The sequence below is a fragment of the Drosophila busckii genome, chromosome X (assembly GCF_011750605.1).
Source record: "Drosophila busckii strain San Diego stock center, stock number 13000-0081.31 chromosome X, ASM1175060v1, whole genome shotgun sequence".
NCBI lineage: Eukaryota > Metazoa > Arthropoda > Insecta > Diptera > Drosophilidae > Drosophila > Drosophila busckii.
In genome coordinates this window covers 5,385,093-5,408,965 of record NC_046608.1, presented here as the reverse complement: position 1 = coordinate 5,408,965, position 23,873 = coordinate 5,385,093, and the positions used below count along the sequence as shown (strand labels likewise).

The 23,873-nt window shown below is 35.7% G+C and overlaps 1 protein-coding gene across 2 annotated transcripts; it reads right to left on the bottom strand.

Moving 5' to 3' along the window:
• Positions 1–7,379: 7,379 nt before the first annotated feature.
• LOC108605969 (protein lozenge) lies at positions 7,380–23,002 on the bottom strand. 2 transcript variants are annotated; one of them, XM_017995791.1, is made up of 5 exons: positions 22,444–23,002; positions 15,449–15,562; positions 13,539–13,655; positions 9,862–10,059; positions 7,380–8,719 (listed from the first exon to the last, which is right to left on the bottom strand). In XM_017995791.1, exons 1-5 carry the CDS (start codon positions 23,000–23,002, stop codon positions 7,725–7,727), a joined length of 1,983 nt encoding a protein of 660 aa, XP_017851280.1. In that variant the 3' UTR covers positions 7,380–7,724. The 2 variants fall into 2 exon arrangements, with proteins under 2 accessions (XP_017851280.1, XP_017851278.1); XM_017995789.1 differs by having other exon boundaries at positions 13,539–13,640.
• Between the last annotated feature and the right edge of the window lie 871 nt (positions 23,003–23,873).

Below are 23,873 nucleotides of genomic sequence, written 5' to 3'. Positions count from 1 at the left end.
CAACAAATAACTTTGAAATTTTAAATGGATGTTATTTCTACAGGTTCCTACTATAAGTTAATACTAACATGTCGTTTATTGAGGGCGTATATATCTAACAATTTGTAATTTTAGCAAGTGCTGTCTACGTAAAGATTTTGGAAATAAATTTCAACTTTGAATAGAGTTTACAAAAATTGTTTAACTTTGTTTAAAGTCAGTCCTAGTCCATGTTGTAGAGTGTTCAATTCCTAATTGAATGCTATTAGTCTCAATGTGCACTTTTTGCTACTTTTTGAAAAATTTACGTTTTAGGGGGAAGCCTTTCAATAAGCCATGCAACACTTTTCGAAGTGTAGCGTAAGCACACGCTGCAGCGTGTCAAGCAAAACGCACTCTTCAGTTACATATATTACTAAACATATAGATGCCAGCATTCTTCAGTTAAATGAGACCAGATTACGAGAGAAAGTACGGTGTTTTGTGCACATTTGTTGAATTTTCTAGATTTATGGTATAAAATGCAAATGGTTGGAGGGCAATCTTAGCTTAAATTTAATTGGAAGCAACAGGCAGTTAAAAAAAATCAACCAGTCGTCCTAGAATGTTATTTGGTATGATAAGTGCAATTGCTCAAAGAAAGCACGGCACCTGTTTCGTCGTAGCCTAGAAGCACAATTACTGCAAGCGGCACGCATAGCTGTCGCGGACTTAGCAGTGTTGCAGCCATTCTAAAAATACTTGTCCTAAGCCCCGAAAATATCATCAGTAAGTCTTAAAAGGCGCACTCGAAAGCATAAGTTACTTGCACTCCTATTGGAAGTACTTTAATTGTCAGCATGTGTGCTTGAGCCAGCAGACGAGTCTGTTGACGATGCTGAATGCATAATTGAAAAAAATTATGATTTTATGTACGATATTGCGTTAGAAAACAAAAAAAAACATTGAGTAAGAGAAAAAAAATTTTTTTTAAAACCAAAAAATTAAATTTTTTTTGGGCGGAAGTTTGGCCACGTCCACTTTTCTTACATAGAGGCAAGTGTATGTATAATACTAGAAAAAAGTTTCATGGAATTATCTTGCGTGGTTTTCGAGTTATTAATTTATATCACTTTTTCTATGAAACGACCCATAGTGCAATGCCAACATGGGACAGCTATCTATGTGTGTGTGTGTGTGTGTGTGTGTTGCTGCTGATTGCCTGCTGGCCTGGTCAGCAGCCTGCGGTTGTAAGCCCCGTACAGTTGCTCACTGCGCTTTTGCATTTTGTCAAGCACTCAGCTTAGCTCTAATACTATATATAATAAAGTCTGTCTATAGCTAAGAGATATGTCATTAAAATATATATAATAATAATATATAGCATGCATAAGCTTTTGCTTAAACTTAATGCACTTATGCAGAAAGTTTTACTTCTAATTTAGCAGTTTAGTTAAGCAAATAAGTCAGATATCAATTTTGTTAAGCTTCGATATCATAATTAATTATATAAATAAATTTTGAGTTTAATATATAGCATTAGCTTATATATATAAACAATTGATTAAGCTTAAATATAAAGAATCAAAACAATAAGCAACAAACACAATTTGCTTAACTTAGATGCAACTTTAATTAAGCAATAAGTATTTAAATTTTACTTACATTTAGACTTTTAAGATTATGCATTATCATTAAGCTTGTTTTAACTTTTTAGTAAAGCAGCTTAGCACAGCTTTAGAAGCTCATTGATTAATCTATAAAGAGAAAGCAAATTAAATTGAGTTTCAAATTCTTATATAACTTATAAAATATAGTACAATATATATAAAAATTAAACTAAAAATTATAAAATATAGTAAAATATATATAATTATTAATTACCAAATTTAAAGTCGCTTATAACGCTGCAGCTTAAGCTTATAATAAATTTATAACAAAAAATTATATAAAGGCACAAAATAAAATTTTTAATAATATTAATTAATTTTTATAATAGTTAAAGCTATGTTAGTTTTTTGTTGCTTAATGTTTGCTTAATATTTCGACTTTATTATGTTTTAGAATTAATTAATGCTACATTTAGCTTAATAAACAAAAAATATGTAAAGCAAACAGACTAAATTTTAATAAATATAAATACCAAATATAAATATCAATTAATTTGTTGACAAAGTTAAGCACTTAAATGTGACGCCTTTAGTTTTTTTAATGCAACACATTGCTTACTTTATTACTTAACAACAATTGTTGTTGTATTTTGCTTGCAATTGTGACCGCAATTGACATAAAGTGAAAATATTTTGTGGCTGCAATTGCTGGGAAATTGAAAGCGTTAAAAAGAAATTGCGAGCGAGCTGAAAGTTCGCGGCGTTGTTAATGAAGCAATAATTAATAAAGCACCGTCAATGGATTGTGAGCCATTCACATGCAAATTACAGTGCATGGCTGCTGCGAATGGAGTCGGTGAGTCGCTCGCAATCGGTTGGGTTTGGGTCAATGGTTTGGGCGCTGTCAAAGCGCAAATGCCAAAAATGCAATGCAAGCCAAACGGAAATGTAGAAAAACAATGGCGACCGCAGCGAAGAATGTTTTTCCATACCTTTGTATGTGTTCTGCATGTGTGTGTGTGTGTGTGTGGTGAGGTGCAAATATGTAGCAGCCGTTAAATATTTGCGCGTGAAGCGAATAGCGCCAAACAGATTTGCAAACTGCAAAAGCAAAAAGCTTGGACGTAATGGGTTAAGCGTTGGGGCATAACTACTGAGCGGGTGTGAGTGTGTGTGTGTGTGATACAAAAGATCCGCATAATTTCGTAAACCAACCGAAATCACTGCAATATTTTGTTGGCCATTCACCTGCAGCAGCAGCAGCAGCAATTGGCGTTGAAAATTTATTTTTATTGCGCACTGTACTTTGCCTTATTTGTTGTTGTTGTTGTTGTTGTTGTGCTTTGTGGTTTTGTGGCACTTTGTTTATTTTTTTTATTGTTTAACTGCTGGCTGCTGCTTCTTTTTGTTTGCCCAGTCAGTTAGTCAACTCCAACTCCCAGCTGCAGTGCTAAGGGTTGAGTCTCTGGGTGGGGCTGGTGGGGGGGTGCGCGCATAAACAAGTTAAATATATTAGCACATAATTAAAAAGTTTGTTTTTCGGTGCTACCCCAAACAAATGTTTGAGGAGTTTTGGAAATATTTCAAGTCGCTGCTAATTAAGCGCGTTGTCTTCTTCCGCTTAAAAAAGCGAGCAGCGCATATGTCGTCGTCGCCGTCGCCGTCGTCGTCGTCGTCATGTGAGTGCTATCATAATAAAATTTATGACACACACACACACGCACACGCACACATGTGTGCATATACTTGCATAATTGAGACACAAACAAAAGTTATAATCAGCGCAACAAATGAAGCCGACGCGCTTGTCGAAAAAGATGATTTGACATTATGAGCAAAAGCTAAAGCGAGGGTTGCGCTAGCAGTTGCATGCAAGTGAAAACTTGAAGTTAATAGCTGCGTAAATATATAATTCATATAACTATATGAACTACAGCACAGTTAGTTAGTTAAGTAAATCATTTAGTTAGGCATATTTCGAAATGCCAGCGAGTTGTAAGCTTTACGTATAAGCCGCAAAGTTAATATAGTATGTGAACTAAATGTTTGTTATAGTGAGAGTTATAGATGAGCGCGTGGCTACTGAAGAAATAGCCGCATTTGCTGTATAAAACGATTTGTAGCTACGCTTTATATGTTTTAGTTTACATATTTCTTGCATATGAAGCGCTAAAGTTGAAACAAAAAATTTTATAAATTATAATAATAAACTATAAAAATATTTGTAAATATAAATATAGCGTCAGATGTCGCATGAGCCTTAGTAAGTATAGTCAGACGCAGCTACGGACATCTAAGCGCTGAAATGTATGCTATGTTATTTTTTAAATATTCATTTTAGTAATATTTTGACTAAGAACATGCGTAAATTATATGAAATAAAAATTTTAAAAATATTTTTTAAGTATTATAAGCTTAATAAAACATTGCAAATATATTAAATATATACTAAGCAGCAGTTAAAGAAAGCGACAGAGACACAAACTTTAAACTAGCGAATTAAATATAAAAAAAAATGTAAATAAATTTTAGTATGGCCACAAAATTATTGCTAAACTTTGCTTACAACCCGCGCAATTTGCAAGCACTTGAAACTTTTATGACAGCATCCGGCGTTGCTGTTGACTGCGCTGCTTTATCACCTTAATTAAGGCAGTGCGCAAGGGGGCGGTGCCGAGCGCAGCTAATAAGCGCGCAGTACAAGCGAAATGCACGACTTATACATACGCTGTAAACGTTAAATATGCAGGGTAGCGTCAATGAGCAAACAACTCAAAGCAAAGCAACAAAAGCGCTCAAGCGACTGAGACTGAGACTGAGACTGAGTTTGAGTTTGAGTTTGACTACGAGCTACAGTCAATCAGGCAATGCGGTTGCCAAGGGATTTACAGGCAGCTCTCGCTCATATGAAACGTGTTAATATGCAAAGCACACGACAATGAAAAATAAAAAGAGAGTGGGCTAGAGCTCAAATGAGTTGCGAGGGCAAACATCTCAAGTGGTTGCAGCTTAGCTTGGCATGTGTGTCTGTCTGTTGGAAATTTTATGAAGCAGCGCAAGTAATGGGTAAAATTTTTAATTATTTACACACACACACAGACAGACAGACAGACACGCATACAGGTGCGCAGCAGCTTGTTTGGGGCGTTGCCTGACTGCTAATTTGCTATGCGCGGCATCTTTAGAATTCTGATAAGTAGGCACAAATGAAATAATTAAAACTTGCGCAGACAATACAAAAGAAAAAAAAAGCACAAGCTACACACACACACACACACACAGAGAGACATTAATTTAAAGGTGCAAATTTATTTGCAACTTGATTGCCTGCCATCGAACCTGTAACTAACTAACCTTTTGCGGTTTGCAGCGCTCGCAGCCATTAGACTTGAATATTTGTTACGCTTCGCGTCGCGTTTCCAATCTACACGTTGCCTTTCGTCCTTGCTGTTGCTGCTCCTGTTGTCCTGCTGGCTGGCTGGCTGGCTGGCTGGCTGCTGGTTTGCAGCTTAATTGGATGCCACAATGTGAAATAAATTGAGCGGAAAATTACGTATACGTAACGCCGCGCCGCCAATCTAAACCGCAGCTAGACGCTCCTCAGGCTCTCGATATAATTTTCCACTTTCAGTGTGTCCCGATTGCATCGTTAATCCTTGCCAAGCAATTTGTATTAGCCCACACGCCCCTTTACCCTTTAAGCTTCACTTCACCCTCTTGAATTTTTCCATAATAATTTTTATTTATTTATATTGTGTGTGCTTGAAATCAATTTCAATTAATTACATAGAAATGTTTTATGTGTATTGAAATCTTTTTCTGAATTTGAAGCTTTTACATCTTTACTATTTATACACTTATTAATTGTTTAATATTTATCAATTACATCAATTATATATTTTTTACTTTTAAAATATTTTGCATTTTAAAATTCACATTTAAAAAAAAAAAAACAAAAACATGTGCTACTGGACTTTTTGTTTTTATTGGAACAAAACTAAGCTTAGGCTTGATATATTTGTTGAAAATCCTTTTATTAATATATTTATATATTTGTTTTTGTTTTTTTTTTTTAGTGCATATTATGTTTAAGCTCCAGCACCACTCCAAAGTGTTTGCGCTTCTGCTAACTTTATAAACATTTAAGACATCTACTGCACTTAGTTGCTAAATTTGTTTAAATACTAAATTGACAAAAAAAAATCCATCTTCATATATATATTTATGTATGCTACAGTTAGTTAGTTAAAGTTATAGTTTATTAGCTTAGATTGCACATTGTTTTGTTGGTTGGTTACGCTTTTGTTGCTACTTATTTATTTCTTTTGTTTATACACATTTAACGTACACACACACGCATATCAAAGCACATGAAATGAACAGTAAACAAATTCACGAACATGGATTACGGCTTAGGAACTCATATACAACGGCTCTATCCAATTCAATTTATATATACGCCCAACACTTTCCACTTGCTCTCTCTCTCTCTCTCTCTCTCTCTCTCTCTCTTATCTTACAAACTCTTTCGTTACATATACATTTATATAGTGTGGAAAAAAAAAACACATCATTACTACATCATAAACATTGAAAACTACTTTAAAAATCTATTTAGTTAGCCAGCTAATCATTTTTTATACTTAATGTTTGCTTTAGCTTTGCAATTCAAACATCGAATCAAAACCCTCAAAGGGTGCAGCTTTAATTGTCTGTCTATCTGTCTATCTGTCTGTCTGTCCGACTGTCTGTCTGTCTGTTGATTTACTTGGCTTAAGATACAATCAAGTAAGTTCATCCACTGCAATCCAATACACCGCAGGCCATTTGAATAGCTCACATCAGCGCTCAAAAGTCATATAAATTATTAAACTAGTCAAAGCTAAAAATATAATATTAAAATATTATAAAAAAAATATGCTACAAAATTCTTGCGCTAGTTTTTTGTTATATATGCGCTCAGACTAGATTTAAATAAATAAATCTTTAAATACTTTAATACTTTAAATTGTATAAGAGTATTATAAAAAAAAATTGATTTTTAAAATAAAAAAATAACGCGCAGAAAAATAAAGTAATTAAGAATATTCTATAAAATTCTTGAAATATTTTTTTTTTTTATATTTATATGCTCAGACTAGATTTAAATACGAAATTGCAGCTCTTTACTTTAAATTGTATAAGAGTATTATAAAAAATTTAATTTTAATAAAAATATCAAGGTTTATACTAATAAAATAATATCCAGAAAAATAAAATAGTTAAAAACTCACCCTACATATGAATATGAAAAACTGAAAGAAACAAAATTAAAATAATTATTAAAAGGTAATAAAAATTAAATTACAATAAATCAAAAAATTCAGCAGTCGAGAGCGATCAGATGAGATTAGCATACGTTAAAATTATAAAAAATATATATAAATAATAATGTGTAATGAAAGCCAATCCTAATTTTTAATATAAACATAATAAATAATATTTTGAGTCTTGTTTGAGCTTTTCTACTAACTTATGCAATCAGCTGTGTTAATATAAATAAAAAATTGTGTATAAATATATAAAATTAAAAAAAATATATTATTATAAATATTTTGCAATTTTGTTATGCCTCAAATTCTTGCGAGTGTTCTATTCAAATGAACTGCAGTGTAAGTTCTTTCAATTAGCTAGTTGAGTATTTTAATGGCTGCTTAGTTGTTAATTTAAATACATATATATAGATATATATATATATATATGTATATATAGATTTATGCTGTTTAGTTACCTTGACTAATCATTTATGCTAAACATAGAGTTTTGGGCTTCGTTGACATCTCTAACAAATTTCTACTAAAAGTTCGATGAAAAAAGTGAGCAATGCAAAAAAAAAATATATAACTATATACAGCAATGTACAGTTAGTTAGTAGTTGACATCGTCCTGTTGCTGATGCTCCTCATCAGCATCCGCATCCGCATCCGCATCCGCATCTCTGCTCATGCCCATGCCCAAAGCAAAGCAACGACTAAAGTCGAAGCCATGTCCAGTGCCGATTCCAATTCCCATTCCAATTCCAGTTTCAGTTTCGTGGTGTGGCTCGTTCTCCGGTAAGCGCCCCTCGCAGTGCTCGTGGCACTAAAGGACTGCGGATCCGCACCACAGAACCTGACCTCAATATGGCCGCCAAACGCTGCCCCCATTGTCAGTTGGGTTGTGGTGGCCGCGATGGGCAGCGAGCGCGGCCACCTGCCGATTGGTGTTGCCATCTTCGATGTTGCGCACCGAGGCGCCGCAGTTCCCAATTAGCGTCAGATCTCCCGGATGCGCCACGCCCCCGCCGGCCATAATGTTATGCTGCTGCCGCACGCCCACATTGCTAATGTGATCCATGACGCTCTGCAGCTCGCCGTGCACCGAGGAGTTGGGCGAGGCGTGCGCCGGCAGCGTGTGCGAATGGAATCCATGCGCCGACTGATTGGCCGCCGTATAGAGCTGCGAGTAAAGCAAACTGGCGGGCAGCACCGGATAGAGCGAACCATTGCAGCCAGCAGCGCCAGCGCCAGCACCGCTGCCATGTCCACCACCCACGCCCACGCCAACGCCAACGCCCACACCAACGCCGCCACCATAAGCTGAGGCCGAAGCATGTTGCGCCTGATTCACAATGCCCGGAAAGTTTTGATTGGCAGCCAGCATGGCGCTATTCCCAGCTCCGCCCGGCGCCGTGCCCGCCGAGCCAGCGCTGCCAGCTCCAGCCGCACTGCCCGCGCCATTGGCGGCGCCATTTGTGGTCGCACCACTGCCCAGATTGGGCGTATTAGTGGACAGCAGATCCTCCTGCACCGGCGACTCGGCCTGCGAGCTGTCGCTCAAGCTGCGCGGCCCGTTCTGGCTGGAATGCACATTGTACTCATTGCTGGCATTCGTATGATATCGGGGCACCAGTATGGAGTTGCCTGCGCCGCTGCCGGCGCCAGCAGCACTGCCCGCAGTGGCGCCGCTGCTGGCGCTTGCGCCATTCACCGTCGAGCTGATCGAAGCTTGGCCGCCAGCTCCAAGCAAACTATGATGCGACATCTGGCCGCCGCCGCCGCCGCCGCCGCTGCTGCTGCCCACCAAGCTGCTCAGATGCTGATCCAGATCGCTGGCCGTGGAGTCCGGCAGCACTAAGAGCGGAGAGGGAGAGAGAGAGCGAGAGAGCGAACATTAAAATTTGTCAACTAATTGGGAATTGCAATATTTTGTTAAGCAACTCGCAATTCCATTTATTTAATCAACAGCTGCAGCTTAATATTTATTTATAACAAATTTTAATTTAAGAAAATAATTTTATATAATTTTATATATAAACAAAATGTAATGTGCCATTATAAATTAAACATATACCGTAAAAATAATTGCAATAATTATGCCAAAAAAAAAATAAACAAATAATATAAAAGTAGAAGCAATATTTATTTTTTTATAATGATTAAAGTAACGCTAAAACAAAAAATATTAGTTCGATTATTGAAATAAAAATTAAGAAAAGCAAGAAACAAAATTAAAATTGCATTTAAAATTATTAAAATAAGCCAACAGCAATATTAAAAAAAAATAAAAGTAAGCGTTTTTCTTAAATAAAAGCAAAGAATAATATTAAATTATTTCAGTCAATCAAATATAAAATATAATAATAAAAATATTTGCTAATATATTTTGAATATTTGAAATTATTATTTATAAATGGAAGCATAAGCAATTGAAAAGCTTTAAGTAATAATTTAATTTAAAAATTAATGCCATAAGCTGCACCGATTAATTTGTTTTAATAGTTTTTAATTAAAATAAAATTATCTTATGCTTAAATACTTCAAAAAAATATATATAAATAAATCTAAGCCTATAACTATTTTTAATACTAAACCTAATAGTTCATGCTTAATAATATTTTTCAAAAATGACACATTACAATTTATTGTTTGGTTGCTATAAAATATTTGCAAATAAATAAATCAGCGGCAGTTTTGTATTTTTAGCAAGCAAAGCAGCTACAGTAAAGATTCCATTCCAATGTTAGTCCAATAATCGCAGTTTGCTTATATATATGATATAGTATATAGATAAAAATGTGTGAGTTGGTTTCATTTCAAAATCAAGGCAATGCTAAGAATTAAATTTAAATAGAAAGCTGCTAATTTAAATACTAAAAGTAGGAAATTGAAAATTAATCAAAAATGTTAGCAAGAAGATAAAAAATGAATTATTAGCAATGTTAATTTGATCAAAAAGTGTAAGCAATAAATTATTAAATAAATATAAAACTCACTTGGCACGCAGTCGCGATTGGTGGCGCCACCAAAGTCCTGATTGTTGCTCTGATCGTTGGAGCTGCAGGTGAAGCCAAGCGCTGGATTGTTGAACTGGGCCGAGGTGGGCGTGGTGCAGGACGAGAGACCGCTGCTGGCCAAGTAGGGCGAATAGGCCGAGGCTGCCGAGCCGTAGCCCCAATGCGTATTGCTGGCACCTAAACCAAATTGGGACATATCTTTGTTGTTGGTATTTTTCAAAAGACATATGCATGTGTGTGTGTGTGTGTGTGTGCGTATGTGTGTGTGGGTGTGTGATGGAGGTAACAAAGAGAAGAGCAAGTTGGTTGGATGATCAAAACTCAAATGCGCAGCAGATCAAGTAAAAAATCAAAAGACATGCATTGTAATTAGAGCCACGCCCCCACTAGCTAGCCTGACTAGCTAAAAATTGATGGCACATGTGTGTGTGTGTGTGTGTGTGTGTGTGCCACTAATTGAGGCCCCAGCTTGGCCATTATGCGGGCCCCAGACCCCAAACTGCCTGCAGTTTAAAAATCCGCTAACAAATCTGTTCAAATGTTAGACCCAGCGCTACAGCCTGTCGAGCTGTGGGTTGGAGTTTGGGTGGCTTGCGGGTCCTGGCCTCATGCACAGATAATTAGGCTTAATTAATAGCCCATTCGGAAATTATTAATTAGTTTTTATAGGCGACGGGCGCGCGCGCTGCTCTCGCATTTTCCGTATCCGGATATTGATTTTGTGGTGGCTTTATTAATGCTATTGGCTTAAATGCTTCTACCTCCATTAATTACGTTCGCTTTTTGTGCACAATTTGTTGCCAGCCCCCGCACCCCGCACCCCGCATACATCCCCCCCGTTCAGTCTGTCGACTGTTATTTTTGTTGTGACACCAATTGACTTTAGCCTGGGCGCATATTTTGTTGCTGAATTATTAACAAGAAATTGAAAGCTCAAAAGGTTTACACACGCACACTCGACAAAAGTCAATCCAATTTGTGGACAACCAGCCAATCATCAGTTGTTGGCCAGGCCTGACTAAAGCGCGCGTCGTCAACTAAATCTGTTGGCAAATTAGCTTTGCCCATAGCTATGTCATTTTTATTGCTATTAATTGCAGCTTGGCATTCATTTTTAATTAAATTAATATTAAATATTATATACAGTTCAATACATAGAAATCTCAATCTAAATACAGGCGAATTCAAATCGAAAGTCCAAGCTCAAGAAATTACAAAAACTATAGTGAGACCTACACTAGTGGGCATAAATATTTTGACGGAACTACAGTTGAAGGTAATCACCAATTGATCATTTTATTACTGACATATTGGTATCAATGGAAATGTCTTCAAAATCAAAATATCTTTTTAATTATACAAAATTTGTCTTAACCCATTAAGTACCCAATAAAAAATTTTTATCTTTTGTAAAATAAAATAAAAAAAAAATATTGGGATGCAAAAAGTATTTTCAAAAATCTTATTGCTTTTATTTTTTACGATTTTTTGAAAATTATTATTTTGTATGAGAAGTGACTAATTTTTCCTTCTTCTCATACAGAATAATAAATTTCAATAACTCAACTCAATTGCTCAACTTTAATTTCGTCAAAATATTTATACCCACTAGTGTATCTGAAGCATCAGCTTGTCCTAGAATTTAAAAAGTTGCTTGTCTTAGAATTCAAAGCCTTATTGACAAGCACGAAATCTGTGCAGCAACTCGAAGCTGATTTTGTCTGCGTTTGAGTTTGATTTTTGAATTTTGTGGCCGCGCTTAGTTTTGTTTATTTAAATTTTATCACATACTTATTTGGGCACATACTTTAAGATCTTTTGAGCTGCTCTTCTAACCATTTGCCTCATGTTCCGTTTGCGTTTGCCTTTGTGGGCTTAGTAGCTCTCTCGAGCTTAGTTAGCGTTGCCGCTAGCTGAACTAACTAGCAGCTCTGCTTTGCCTAAGTAGCTATGAGAGCTTCCAGTCTTGGCATTAAGCTCAACTAACTTTACAAATTAATGTCTAATTGCTTAAAGTTTCGCATGCATTTTTTGCTGTGAATTCAAAACATTTTGCCATAATTTGTATTGAGCAATTTGCAATTTTTTCTTTAAATATTTGTCAATGTTGTTGCAGTTTATGCTGTTTGCTGTGTGCATATTTTCAGTGAAAATTAATAAAATATATGCCAGTAATTAAGTCAAGCAGCGACTGTCAATAAAATTTGTTAATAAATAATTCTGGTTATGGCAGCTTTTTGCATATTTACATTTAAATAATGGGGTAATCAGTATCAACACACACACACACACACACAGACAGACGCACAGTTAACATTATTTACATTGCATATACAATATATATATAGCTTGGTATATAGACTGCAACAGACGCACGTCTGTAAATCGCACAATTTGCATTTTGATTTGTGCGCCGCAGTCGCGCTAGACAGTTTAACTTTAGGAGTGGGTGGTGGGTGGTCGGGGGGTGGTGCGTAAATTGGCAGTCATTGGCAGGCAATTTATGCGCTGATTGAATTGCAGTCTAAAATTGTTCAACTTTAATGCATATTCTATTTGTTAAAATGTGTGCACACATAATTAGATTTAAATTTTATTTTTTTTTCAACTTTTCTTAACGTCATTAAAGTGGACAACAAGAACAATTAAGCGCTGTATAATCAAATTGCTCTCGTTGGCCATTATAGTTGTTGTAATGCAATTAATTGTCAATTTAAATTGAAACATCAAATTTAATATGAATGGCAGTGTTTTTTTTTTTTTTTTGTATTTTAATCAAATTGCCAAGCGTAGCGCAAAAACAACTAAGCCGCAATATTAATTATTGATTTAACTGACAAAGTTTTTTATTATTTCTATTTTTTAGCGCTGTCTGTTTAAACTAAAGACTAGTTGCCAAATCGTACGTTTTATATATTTTGACAGTAATTTTTAGTCGTTAAGTTTATTATAAAATTGTAATTTGTATGCCGGGCGCGTGATTTATGCAACAAAATGGCGGCAAACAACAGTCAGACATGCTGATAATTTTTGCTGCTGCTTTTTTTTTTTGTTATATTTGCATTTTTTATGCTGTTTGTCGTTCACTTGTTGTTGTTGTTGTTGTTGTTGTTGTTGCATTGTGGCCAACGGTTTATTTGTTTGTGTAGCAAACTTTGGTTAAATAAAGTGGCCAACAATTTAACAGCCCAGCAACAACAACAACAACAACAAACTAGTGTCGCCCTTAATGACAAGTTGCCACATCAAGTTTATTTTTTTTCGTTGCCTACTTATGAGCGCCGTCGCTTTAAAATAGAAATTAAATTAGCTTGTTAAGCGCATAATTAATGCCATTGGGCACTAGCTTAAAGCAACGGATTAAAATTTATTCGCGTAATTTATTTTTGCATCAATTTTTTTTTGTCTGCCCGCAGCTTAAAAACTATGACGTCATTGGCAACTACTCTAATCGTTTTGTGGCGCACCACATAAGCTGCGCCCAGCCACGCCCCCCGCCTACTGTTAGCTAAGCCTCGCATTCAAGTGTTAAATCATAAGCCCAAATATATGTTTATATATTTAGTATAAAAAATGATTGATTGATTGATTGATTGATTAATTGATTGATGATTGGTTGTAATGATGTAATGATGACTGTTCTGCTTTGTACTTACTCTGACAATTGCCAATCGGTGGCATGCGAAAACCGGAGAGCGGATCCGTTGAGAAGTGGAATGGTCGCTGGCCAAAGGCAAAGTGAAATTGTTGCTGTTGCCCTAAAAGGGATAACACTGAGTTGTTTTCAGTTTTAATTATCTGTCCTTAACTAAATGTTTGCTTGCGTTTTTCATGATATGGTATGTGTATTGTGTGTGTGTGTGTGTGTGTGTAAACAGTAGTTATTAAATTCGAAGCAACATTCATCAAAAACTGAAATAAACTTTTTCGAATTTGTAATTTATATATAAATATTCAAACTGATTTATATAAATATTTAAACTCAAGCATAGCTACTTTGAATAAATAAATTAAGTTGCTTAGTTAGTTGCTTAAATTTGCTAGCTAAACGCTTTAGCGTGGTATTACTGTAGCTACAAAAAAAAGATACAAAGCTAAACTGTTTGTAATTAATAATGAAATTACATAACTAAAATTGTTGTTGCTCTTTCTCTTTATGTCTGTTTAAATTTTATTTAATTTAGCTAAGCGCAGTGCCATTTTAGCTACTTTATAGCTAGAACAAGCTATTATGAAACGGCTATTGCTAGAATTCTAACTATTTTTTGAAAGTGCTTTGGCTACTTTCAGCTACTTTTAATTTAAATTAATCCTAATGCTTTTTATAATTTAATTATAATTTAAGCTTCATACTTTTAGTATATTTAATTTGAAAATTCTATTTATTTTGTATTTTAGTTTTAGCTATTTCCAGCAATTTTTGTTTTGTAATCAATTTAGCTATTTTGCATTTTACTGCAAATTTTGTATTCATTATAAAATAATGAGCTTTTGTCTGCCGCTGTGCGGCGGCGTCAGCTTCTAATTCTCTTTCTCTCTCTTTCTCTTTCTCACTCTCTATCTCTATTGCTTGCTGTGCATATAAATCAAGAGCTCTTGCAATTGCTTGTCAGTCTTGACTTGCATTTGAAACAAGTTGCTCAGTCTAAGCTGCGCCCATCTTAACATATGCAAAGTAAAGTATTTGCATGCTTATAAATATGCAAAAGAGAGGCAGAGAGAGTGAGACAGAGGGAGAGAGAGAGTGAGCTTAAGAGCAATAAATAAATATGGGCAGCTAGACAAATAGCTCAACTCTTTGCTTTGCTTTGATTTGCTGTTGCTGATTTTAAAATTCATGCAAATTCTTGCTATAAATTCTAGACGACTAGTAAATTAATATAAGTGTCTAACTTTGTGTGTGTGTGTGTGTGTGTGTGTGTGTTATATATGTATGTTAGGGTGTGTCGATTTGATATGTTTATAAAAATTTACTTAATGGCATAATAAGTTTGTAATCAATGAAAACTTCGATTATTAATTTCAAAAATAAACTGATTAAAATTTTGTTTACAATTTTCAAAGATTGCTTGCTCTAATTTTTTAAAATAAGTAAAAAGAAACTTCTAATAAAAGAATTTTTCAATTTAAATTTAAGACTTTTTTTATGATTTTAATTCATTTATTGTAATCAATGGAAATTTAGAAAATATTTTCAATAATAAACTAATTATTAAAGTTTCCTGCTATAATTTTCTAATATAAGAAGTTGCATCCAAACATTGACGAATTTTCAATTCTAATGTATCTCAGACTATTTTGATTTTAATTTATTCATTTCAATCAATGGCAATTTTTGTTAATGTTTCCTACTGTAATTTTCTACCATTTACGAATTTTCAATTTTAGTTTAAGCCTATTTTGATTTTAATTTATTTATAGCGCAGAATTCATTTTATAATCAAAACAAATATTCTCAGCATTTAGCTGGTAACATTTTATAAATTTTCTACAGCTCTCAATGTCGACACACCCTACTGCATATATGTAGTTGACTATATAGTACTGTTTGGTATTATATACTTACTGGTCTTGGAGCGCGGCTCGCGTGGCCCATCGACAGTCACTTTGATCGCCTTATTGTAGGTGGCTATGTGTGGTGGATTCGTTGACACGGTGATGGTTAGTGTGAAGCTCTTCCCTGCAACGAGGCCAACAAAAAGCAACAAAAGTTTTAATAACATTCAGGCACGCGGCGCTCTAAGCCCCAAACGACGGCCAAGCATGAGAGCTCAGCTCGATTCTCACATCGTTAAGAGCCCCCAGCCCCAACCCCAACCAAAACAACAAATTTGTTGACTAACTAATAATAAAAACAGCGCCGGCTACAGTTGGCTGCATAAGTATTTTGTCGATATAGCTCATATCATAAATAGTTATTAAGGCTTTAAGATTGAAACATAAGCATAATATTTCTTGAATTTTTAATATTTAAAAAATTTAATATAAAAAAGTGTTAAAAAACAAAATTAATTTAAAATGTTTGTGGTATTATTATTTAATGTTAACGAAATTTAACATCCTTGCTGATTTTCAATTTAGATTTTCTATATTTTTATTGTCATTAAGAAAAATAGTGCTAAAATTAATTCAACTTAATTAATTTATTTATTTATCTATGCTGCAGTTTATTAATCTGTAGATATGGCTGATCACTGAGCAAAAAAATTAAGCTAGTCCTTTATCTTTTTGTCAATTTTTTATATATTTTAATAATTTCTACAAAATTCTGTAAGAGTTAAAAATTGAAAAGCAGCAATCAACAATATTGAAAAAAATATATAAGCTATGAATTTCTTATTAATGATAAATATCAAATAGACTAGACCACGCAAATAAATTTTAGAAGCTTTCGAATAGAGTTAATATTTGCTCAAGTGAATATAAAGCAAATGAGTTATAAACTGCGCTTTCAAAAAGGACGAAAAAGGAGTGAAAAGAGATTTAATGTGTTTATCGTAGATCAGTTTGTTAAGCTGTGCTTTTTATTTTGTTTGTTTTGGGTGTCAAGGCGCTGAATGCAGAAATTAATTACAATTCAAACTCATTGTCTGCAGCACATGACACAAGCACACACGAAAGAGACTGAGAGAGTGAGAGAGAGAGAGAGAGAGACAGAGTGAGAGAAGGAGTGTGTGTGTGAGGCAGGCAAAGATTTATTTCGTTTGCGCCGCACAGTTTTCTTTTAATTAACTTGTTACGCCTGCGATGCCACGCCCACAACGCCTTAGACTTGCCACACCCATCCACGTTCCGCATTGTCATCAAGTGTTGCCAAGGCTAACACACACACACACACAGGCTCGAATATGGCTGCGATTCAATTAAAAGCATTTTGTCCAATTCCCTCGCGCGTCTAAGACACAAGTGACAAAAACTGTCTTAAGTTAAGAACGTTTGCCACTCCCAGTCACTTGAGGCGTCGTAGCCGTGGTGTCTTGTTTTTTTCGTCTGTCTGTCTATGACAACGCGGCGTATGTGCAATGCCAGTTGCTGCTGCTGCCGCCGTTTGCTTTTTAAGTTGACAAACAAAGCGTAAATCATTTCGGCACACACAACAATAAACCACCACACACACACACAGATAAAAACTGAGGCTGAGGCTTACACATGTTGCTGCCACACTCCACTGAGTCCTGAGCCTGCGACTCCTTGGCATAAAAAATGAACTTTGTCTTTCGTTTTCGCTTCTTCTGTTTGCAGTTTGCTTCTCAAGTGGCCCCCAAATGCCTTTTTCAGGTTTATTCAGCGACACTTTTGTGTTCATTTTGCCATCAAGTGCAGTTCATTGTAGCGCTGTTTAGAGTTTGGGGCCAGTCGAGGGTTAAATTCAAGGCATTCAACTGTTTTTTGCCATATTGTAAGCCTTAAAAGCATTTGCCAAACTATTTATAAAAAATTAACTCTACCATTATTTAATTATCAGCTGCTGCCTTGGACTTCATTTTAGATTTTATTATATTTAATATGCTTTATATTTATATTTTTTTAAGCAAACAAAGGCAATCTAAGCCAAACGCGCACTTGAATCAATTTGAATTGAACTTGAGCGAAAAATAATTAATTTTCATTTGTTTGAGCGACAGCAAAAATTTTTTTTTACTTATAAATTGTACTCCACTCAATTTTAAATGCATAATAATTGTAAGTATATTAAAGTAATGACACAATATAAAAAATATGTACTACAAATCTAAAAATAATTTACAAATAAAGTTAATTCATTTATCGTAAGCACAAAACCATAAGCGCTATCAAGAAAACGAAGAAAAGAAAAAGAAACAGAAGCGTAAAAGATTAAAGCTTGAAAGCTGAGCCCTCGCATTAGCGGTAAATCTGTTTACCGTTACTTCAGCGCTGTGCACTTTTGTAAACAAATTTAAATAAGAGAATTATTTTTACATACAAGTTGAAGCTTAATATGTTGACGAAACTATAATACTTGTTCATTATATTATATCTTATTGTTTTTTATATATTTGTTAGCAGCAACTGCTGCAGTGTTAGTTTTACTCACGTGCTTATATGCTGTTATAGCTTCTGAATCAATGCATTGTATGTAGCTTTATATAATGCTTTTAATATTTTAAATGCTTGTTTGATCCATTTAAGTAAACAGCTTTGGGTTTTTTCCATTCTTATACTCAGTTCGGCAAACTCACTACACTTCACTTGCACCCACCAAAAGTTAAAACACAACTGACCTACGTCTGGCCCCGCTTGCTTCTTAAGTAGTCAGCCTTTCACACGAGTTGATCTCAGTGCAAGAACCGAAGCTAAGAGCGCAGGCTGCTTAGAGAGCGCGAGCGCTAGCTTATACAAGTGACTTATACTTCACACATTGCACCAATTGCAGCTGACAGCGCGAGCGGCATTCAATGCTTATGCCAAACACTTATACTTATAGTTATACTTATATTTATACTTATACTAATAGGCATGCTTGCCGGCGAGCGAGAGAGCAGCGCTGCTTTCGTTCGCTAGTTAAGCTGCCAGCCTCACACACACACACATTGATCTCAGTGCACGAATCGTAGCTGTGAGCGCAAGCCCCGCAGAGAGCGTGAGCATCAGTCAATGCAGCCAGTGCTAATTGGTCTACGTGGCCTGAAAGTGAGAGAGCTGCGCTGCTTTCGTTTGCTTGCGCTCGATCGCTCTTCGCTGCTATTGCGACTGAACGAGAGAGCGTCGCGACGCGTCGCTGCATCGTACGGTGCTTTTGCTTCGTTTTGCTTTGACTGCAGACATTGAGCGTGGGAACTTTTTGACTAAGCGCAGCAAACTTTGACTGGTTAAAGCAAAAATTATTCTTCATTGGTTGCATTTCAATTACTAAATAAAATGTTTTTAATTGCAGAATGGCTGCATTGTAGACTTGATAAGAATTAGACTAATATGGTAGAACAATTAAACAAAGTTTAAGTAATCAATAAAGACTCAAGTCTAAAGACTGCATGGCAAACAATTTGTAAGCATTGATTCTTTTGAGAACTCTAACTATAACTAATGGCGCGATTTTTAAATTTATAGACACACAAGACTTTAATAGCAAATTTGAAATAAAAATTGCATATGTTATTTCGAACTATTCTTATTAATTTAAATAAAATATATGTTTTTATTTATTTGCTAGCAATTACTTATTAATCAGTCAGATATATAGACCTTGCACAATTGGAAATCAAGCAGCAGCTAAATCAACAAAAAGTGTGGCCAAAGCCAAAATTGAATGAGGAGCAAAACAAAAGCCAAATAAGCCACAAAATGCGTTTTTCTTGCTTTAGAGGCTCAAGCAAAGCTTTCAAGAGCTTAACGGTAAAGGTGAGAAACAGAAAAAAAAAAAACAAAAACATGTGAGCTCAGTTGAGGGTGCGCAAATATTTGGGCAGAAAATTTGGCAGTGAAAAGAAATTTAATTCTAAGCAACAGTTGCCACACACACAAACACACACACACACACAAAGTGTGGCATGTGGCACGTGTTTTACTTTGTTTGCGTTTCAATTAGCCAATTGATTTATGACGCTGCTGTCTTGTTGCAACAAAGATTTGCAGTTATTTGTCAATAGCTTTGATTTTAATGTGCCAGACAAACAAACGAAACGAAGCGAAGCAATTGATTAACGCCTGTTGCGCCACGCCCCCCTCCCCACACGCCCCCAACTGCCACTTAAAATGTAAACAGCATCTTAGGCGTATGCCAAGGTGTCAGTTTGCCTTTTTACTGCTTTTTGTTTTTGGGCCTTTTTAACGCACCAACGCCCCAACGCCCGTACGCGTGCGGCGCCCATAGAAACCCCCAAGAAGTTTTTTTTTCTTTGCCTTTGGCTTTTGTGTCGTTTGTCTTTTTATTTATTTTTTTTTTTCTTTGCTTGCTTGGGTCTTGTTTGCTTGCCAGGCAGTTCATTTTGTGGCTGTCTTAAATGGCCTGGGAGAGTTGTGTAAATAAAAACCTCAGAGCTGTGTGGCGGGCGGGGGGCGTGGCATGGCGTTAATGTGGCTATGATTTTGTTTTGTGTTAAGGGTAACGAATTATCGATGCAAAGTCGCGTAACAAGCGCCAACTGGCACCGACTAACGCAGCCATCCCCGCACCCCACCCCCCATCAGTTGCTGTCGTGTGTGCATGGCACTTTGCTAATTAAAAGTGTAGCCTAGCGCAGGGCGCAAATAAATCGATGCCTGGGTAATTAAATTGCATGACGCGCATAAAGTGGCGTAGGGGCGGGGCGTGGTCGCTTAGATGCTTTGCACATTTTGTTATTGCAATTAGTGCTACGCTGCAAAACAAAATGGCGGCATAAATCACGCATACGCCACGCAGCTAAACTGCGTCAGTTTATTAAAGCAATTCAAGATTCGCTGCCGGCTGCCGCTGCCGCTGCCGCTGCTAATGAACTGCTGACAATTTGCTGCAGCGCGGTTACAAAAAGCATCAAAAAATAAAAGCACAACAACAGCAACAACAACAATAAAAATGTAAAAAGAGCTGCGTAGCAAGTGCTCCTCGTTATACAAAAGGGCGCACTCAAAAACTTTTCGCCACTCAGCTCGACTGACAACATGTTGCTGCCACTTGCTGTTGCATGTGGAGTGTTGCTGGGGTCTGCTGCTGCTGCTGCTGCTGCCTGTCGCTTGGTCCTTTTTTCGGGGCGATAATTGAACAAATTGTTTCGAGTGCATTTCGGCCACAAAGGCGAAGGCAAACTGACAAAGGCCAATATGCTGCCCCCAGAGCTCAGAGCTCAGCACTTGAAAAAAGTTTCTCTTGCTCGCTTGCGTTTCGTTTTTTATTCGCTCGCTTGTTTTTTATTCACGCGAACACAAGTGAATGACAAGTGCCGTTGTTAACTTTTGTACAACTTTTGTGGACACACACACACACACACACACACACACACATAGTTGTGCATTAAAAAGCGCTATAAATTAAGCAGCTAATTTGAATTGATATAACAATAGCATTTAAGCCATTAAGTGCCTGCAGCTTTATAAACTTTACTTTGCGTAAAAGGTGTAAATGGGCAGCTCTCAATTAATATTTTGGGCGCAGCTTATTTAACGACTTTACTTCCATTTTCTAAAGAAAACTTTTATGCGAAACTACAAACTCATTATAATAATTGCATAACAATAATAAATGCTTATTAATCAAATTGAATATCAAAGATTTGCATTTCTGCTTAACTTTGTAAGCTAAGGCTGAACTATTAGCTCTAGCTTTATCGCCAGGATTAGGATATATAAGTTAAGCACACATATTCACTAGCATAATAAGAGGAAGATTCTACAATGAAAAGACTCACGCAATAGCGCCTAATAGACTTAGATCTAGACAATTGTAACTATACCAACTCAAGTATTTATGTTGCATTGGAAATATGCAAATAAATTTAATTTAAGTTTTTTTTAATTGACAGCATAATTATATTATAAATTCTATTTACAAGAAAAACAATAAAAATCAGTTTATGAATTTAATTTTTTTACTGCTCTACTTCTATGCTAACTAGTTAATACCATTATTGCTAGTACTACTACTATTCTTACTACTACTACTACTACTTATATTATTGCTACTACTACTACTATTCTTACTACTACTACTACTTATATTATTGCTACTACTACTAGTACTATTCTTAATAGTTATTAAGGTACTTTATCAACTCTTAGTACTACTTTATCCACTACTTAAACTCTTAGTAATACTACTACTCTTAGTAATGCTACTACACTTTGTACTACTACTACTCTTAGTAATGCTACTACACTTTGTACTACTACTACTCTTAGTAATGCTACTACACTTTGTACTACTACTCTTAGTAATACTACTACATTTTGTTCTACTACTACTCTTAGCAATACTACTACTCTTCGTACTACTACTACTACTACTCTTAGTAATGCTACTACACTTTGTACTACTACTACTCTTAGTAATGCTACTACACTTTGTACTACTACTACTCTTAGTAATACTACTACATTTTGTTCTACTACTACTCTTAGCAATACTACTACTCTTCGTACTACTACTACTCTTAGTAATACTACTACTCTTAGTTCTACTACTACTCTTAGTAATACTACTACTCTTCGTACTACTACTACTCTTAGTAATACTACTACTCTTAGTACTACTACTACTCTTAGTAATACTACTACACTTTGTACTACTACTACTCTTAGTAATACTACTACTCTTAGTACTACTACTACTCTTAGTAAATTTACTCTTTGTACTACTATTACTCTTAGTTCTACTACTACTACTCTACTACTACTTATTACTAATACTTCTGCTTCGCTACTATAGCGTGACTAAGTAGAATTATCTTTCCATTTATATTTTACTTTAATATTTAAATAGAATTTATATCAATCAGTAAAAAATATGCCTGCCTATAACTTATATAAGAGATAAGCCCAAGAATATTTAACTTCAACCTGAACAGGCGACTTGAGCTCTGCTTAAAATCGAAGTCAACTGATGCATAAAGAATTAATGAAACTCACCTCTGCCGCTGCGACCGACGAAGCGCAGATCATTGAACTTGGCCACCTGATTCTTCATGACGGCGGTGCAGTTGCGCAGCTCGGCGCAGTAGTTTTCATCGTTGCCGGCGCGAACGGTGACCATGGTGCCGTCCATGATGTCGCCCAGCGAGACGACCTTGAAGGCGACGGGCAGTGTCTTGTTCGAGCGCCAATGGGGCGGCAGGACGGTGCAGACGAAGAGGGGGCTGCTGGTGCGGATTAGCTCGCCGGGATGTTCGGTGAGAAAGTCGCCGAGCGTGCGTTCGGCCAAGATGTCTGAGGTCATCTTGGTGTAGGCCTCGTTGAGCAGCTGGGCGGGTGTGGGCGGTGTGTTCTGTTCGGTGTTGTTGTTGTTGTTGTTGCTGTTGCTGCTCGAGTTGTTGTTGGAGCCGCCGCCATTTGTGTTGCTGGTGTTGCTAGAGTTGTTGTTGTTGTTGTTGTTATTGTTGGTTGTGTTGTTGTTGTTATTGTTGTTGTTGCTGTTGTTGTTGTTGGCATTGGCAGCCGTTGAATTACTGCTGGTGGTTGTCAAATGCATTTTGTGGCTGTTATTTATTTTATTGCTATTGCTGTTGTGATGTTGCTGCTGCTGCTGCTGTTGCTGTTGCTGCTGGTAGTGTTGGTGATGACTGTTGTAGTGTTGTTGTTGTTGTTGTTGATGTTGTTGCAATTGCAATTGCTGCTGCTCCAGCTGTTGCAAATGTTGTTGCTGTTGCTGTGTGTAATGCGTTGGCTCCGGCTGCTGCTCCTGCTCCTGCTCGTACTGCCCCAGATGTCCTTGAGCGTGAGCCTGCACCTTTTTTAAACGCACAATTTTGTCAAATTTACTTGCACAGTGGGTTGAAATAATTCAATGCGGCTTAGGCGCAATTGGGAAGCTGCAAGAGCAAAAAAAAGAAAAAAAAAACTTTAGTTAAGATTAAATGGATAAAATTAATTTATATTATAATAAATAAAATACAAGAAAAATGTTTTAATTAATTAATTAATTAAATTATACTTTGAATTAAATTTATAAAAAAACGTTGATAAAAAAAATTTAAATTCTTAACTAAATTTAATTATTATAATGAAAAATAAATGGAAAAGAAGCTTTGCATGAGAAACTTGTGAATGAAACTCATCATTAAATTATAATTAAAATTAAAGTAAAAAGAAACTGATAGAAAATACTAAAAAATTTAATTCAGCTAAATTATGAAGCAAAATTTAAAAAATTATTTCTTTACATTGCCTTAAATTATAATTAATATAAAATTAAACACAAATGTTGTGCAATTTAAAATTCATTTTATTAAATTAGGAAAAAAAAATAAATTAGTATAAAGCTTTGATGAGAAAATGAGATTTTTGTATTAAATTAAGCAGTGATTGTAAAAATTGTGCTTAAAATTTAAATAAATTGAAAC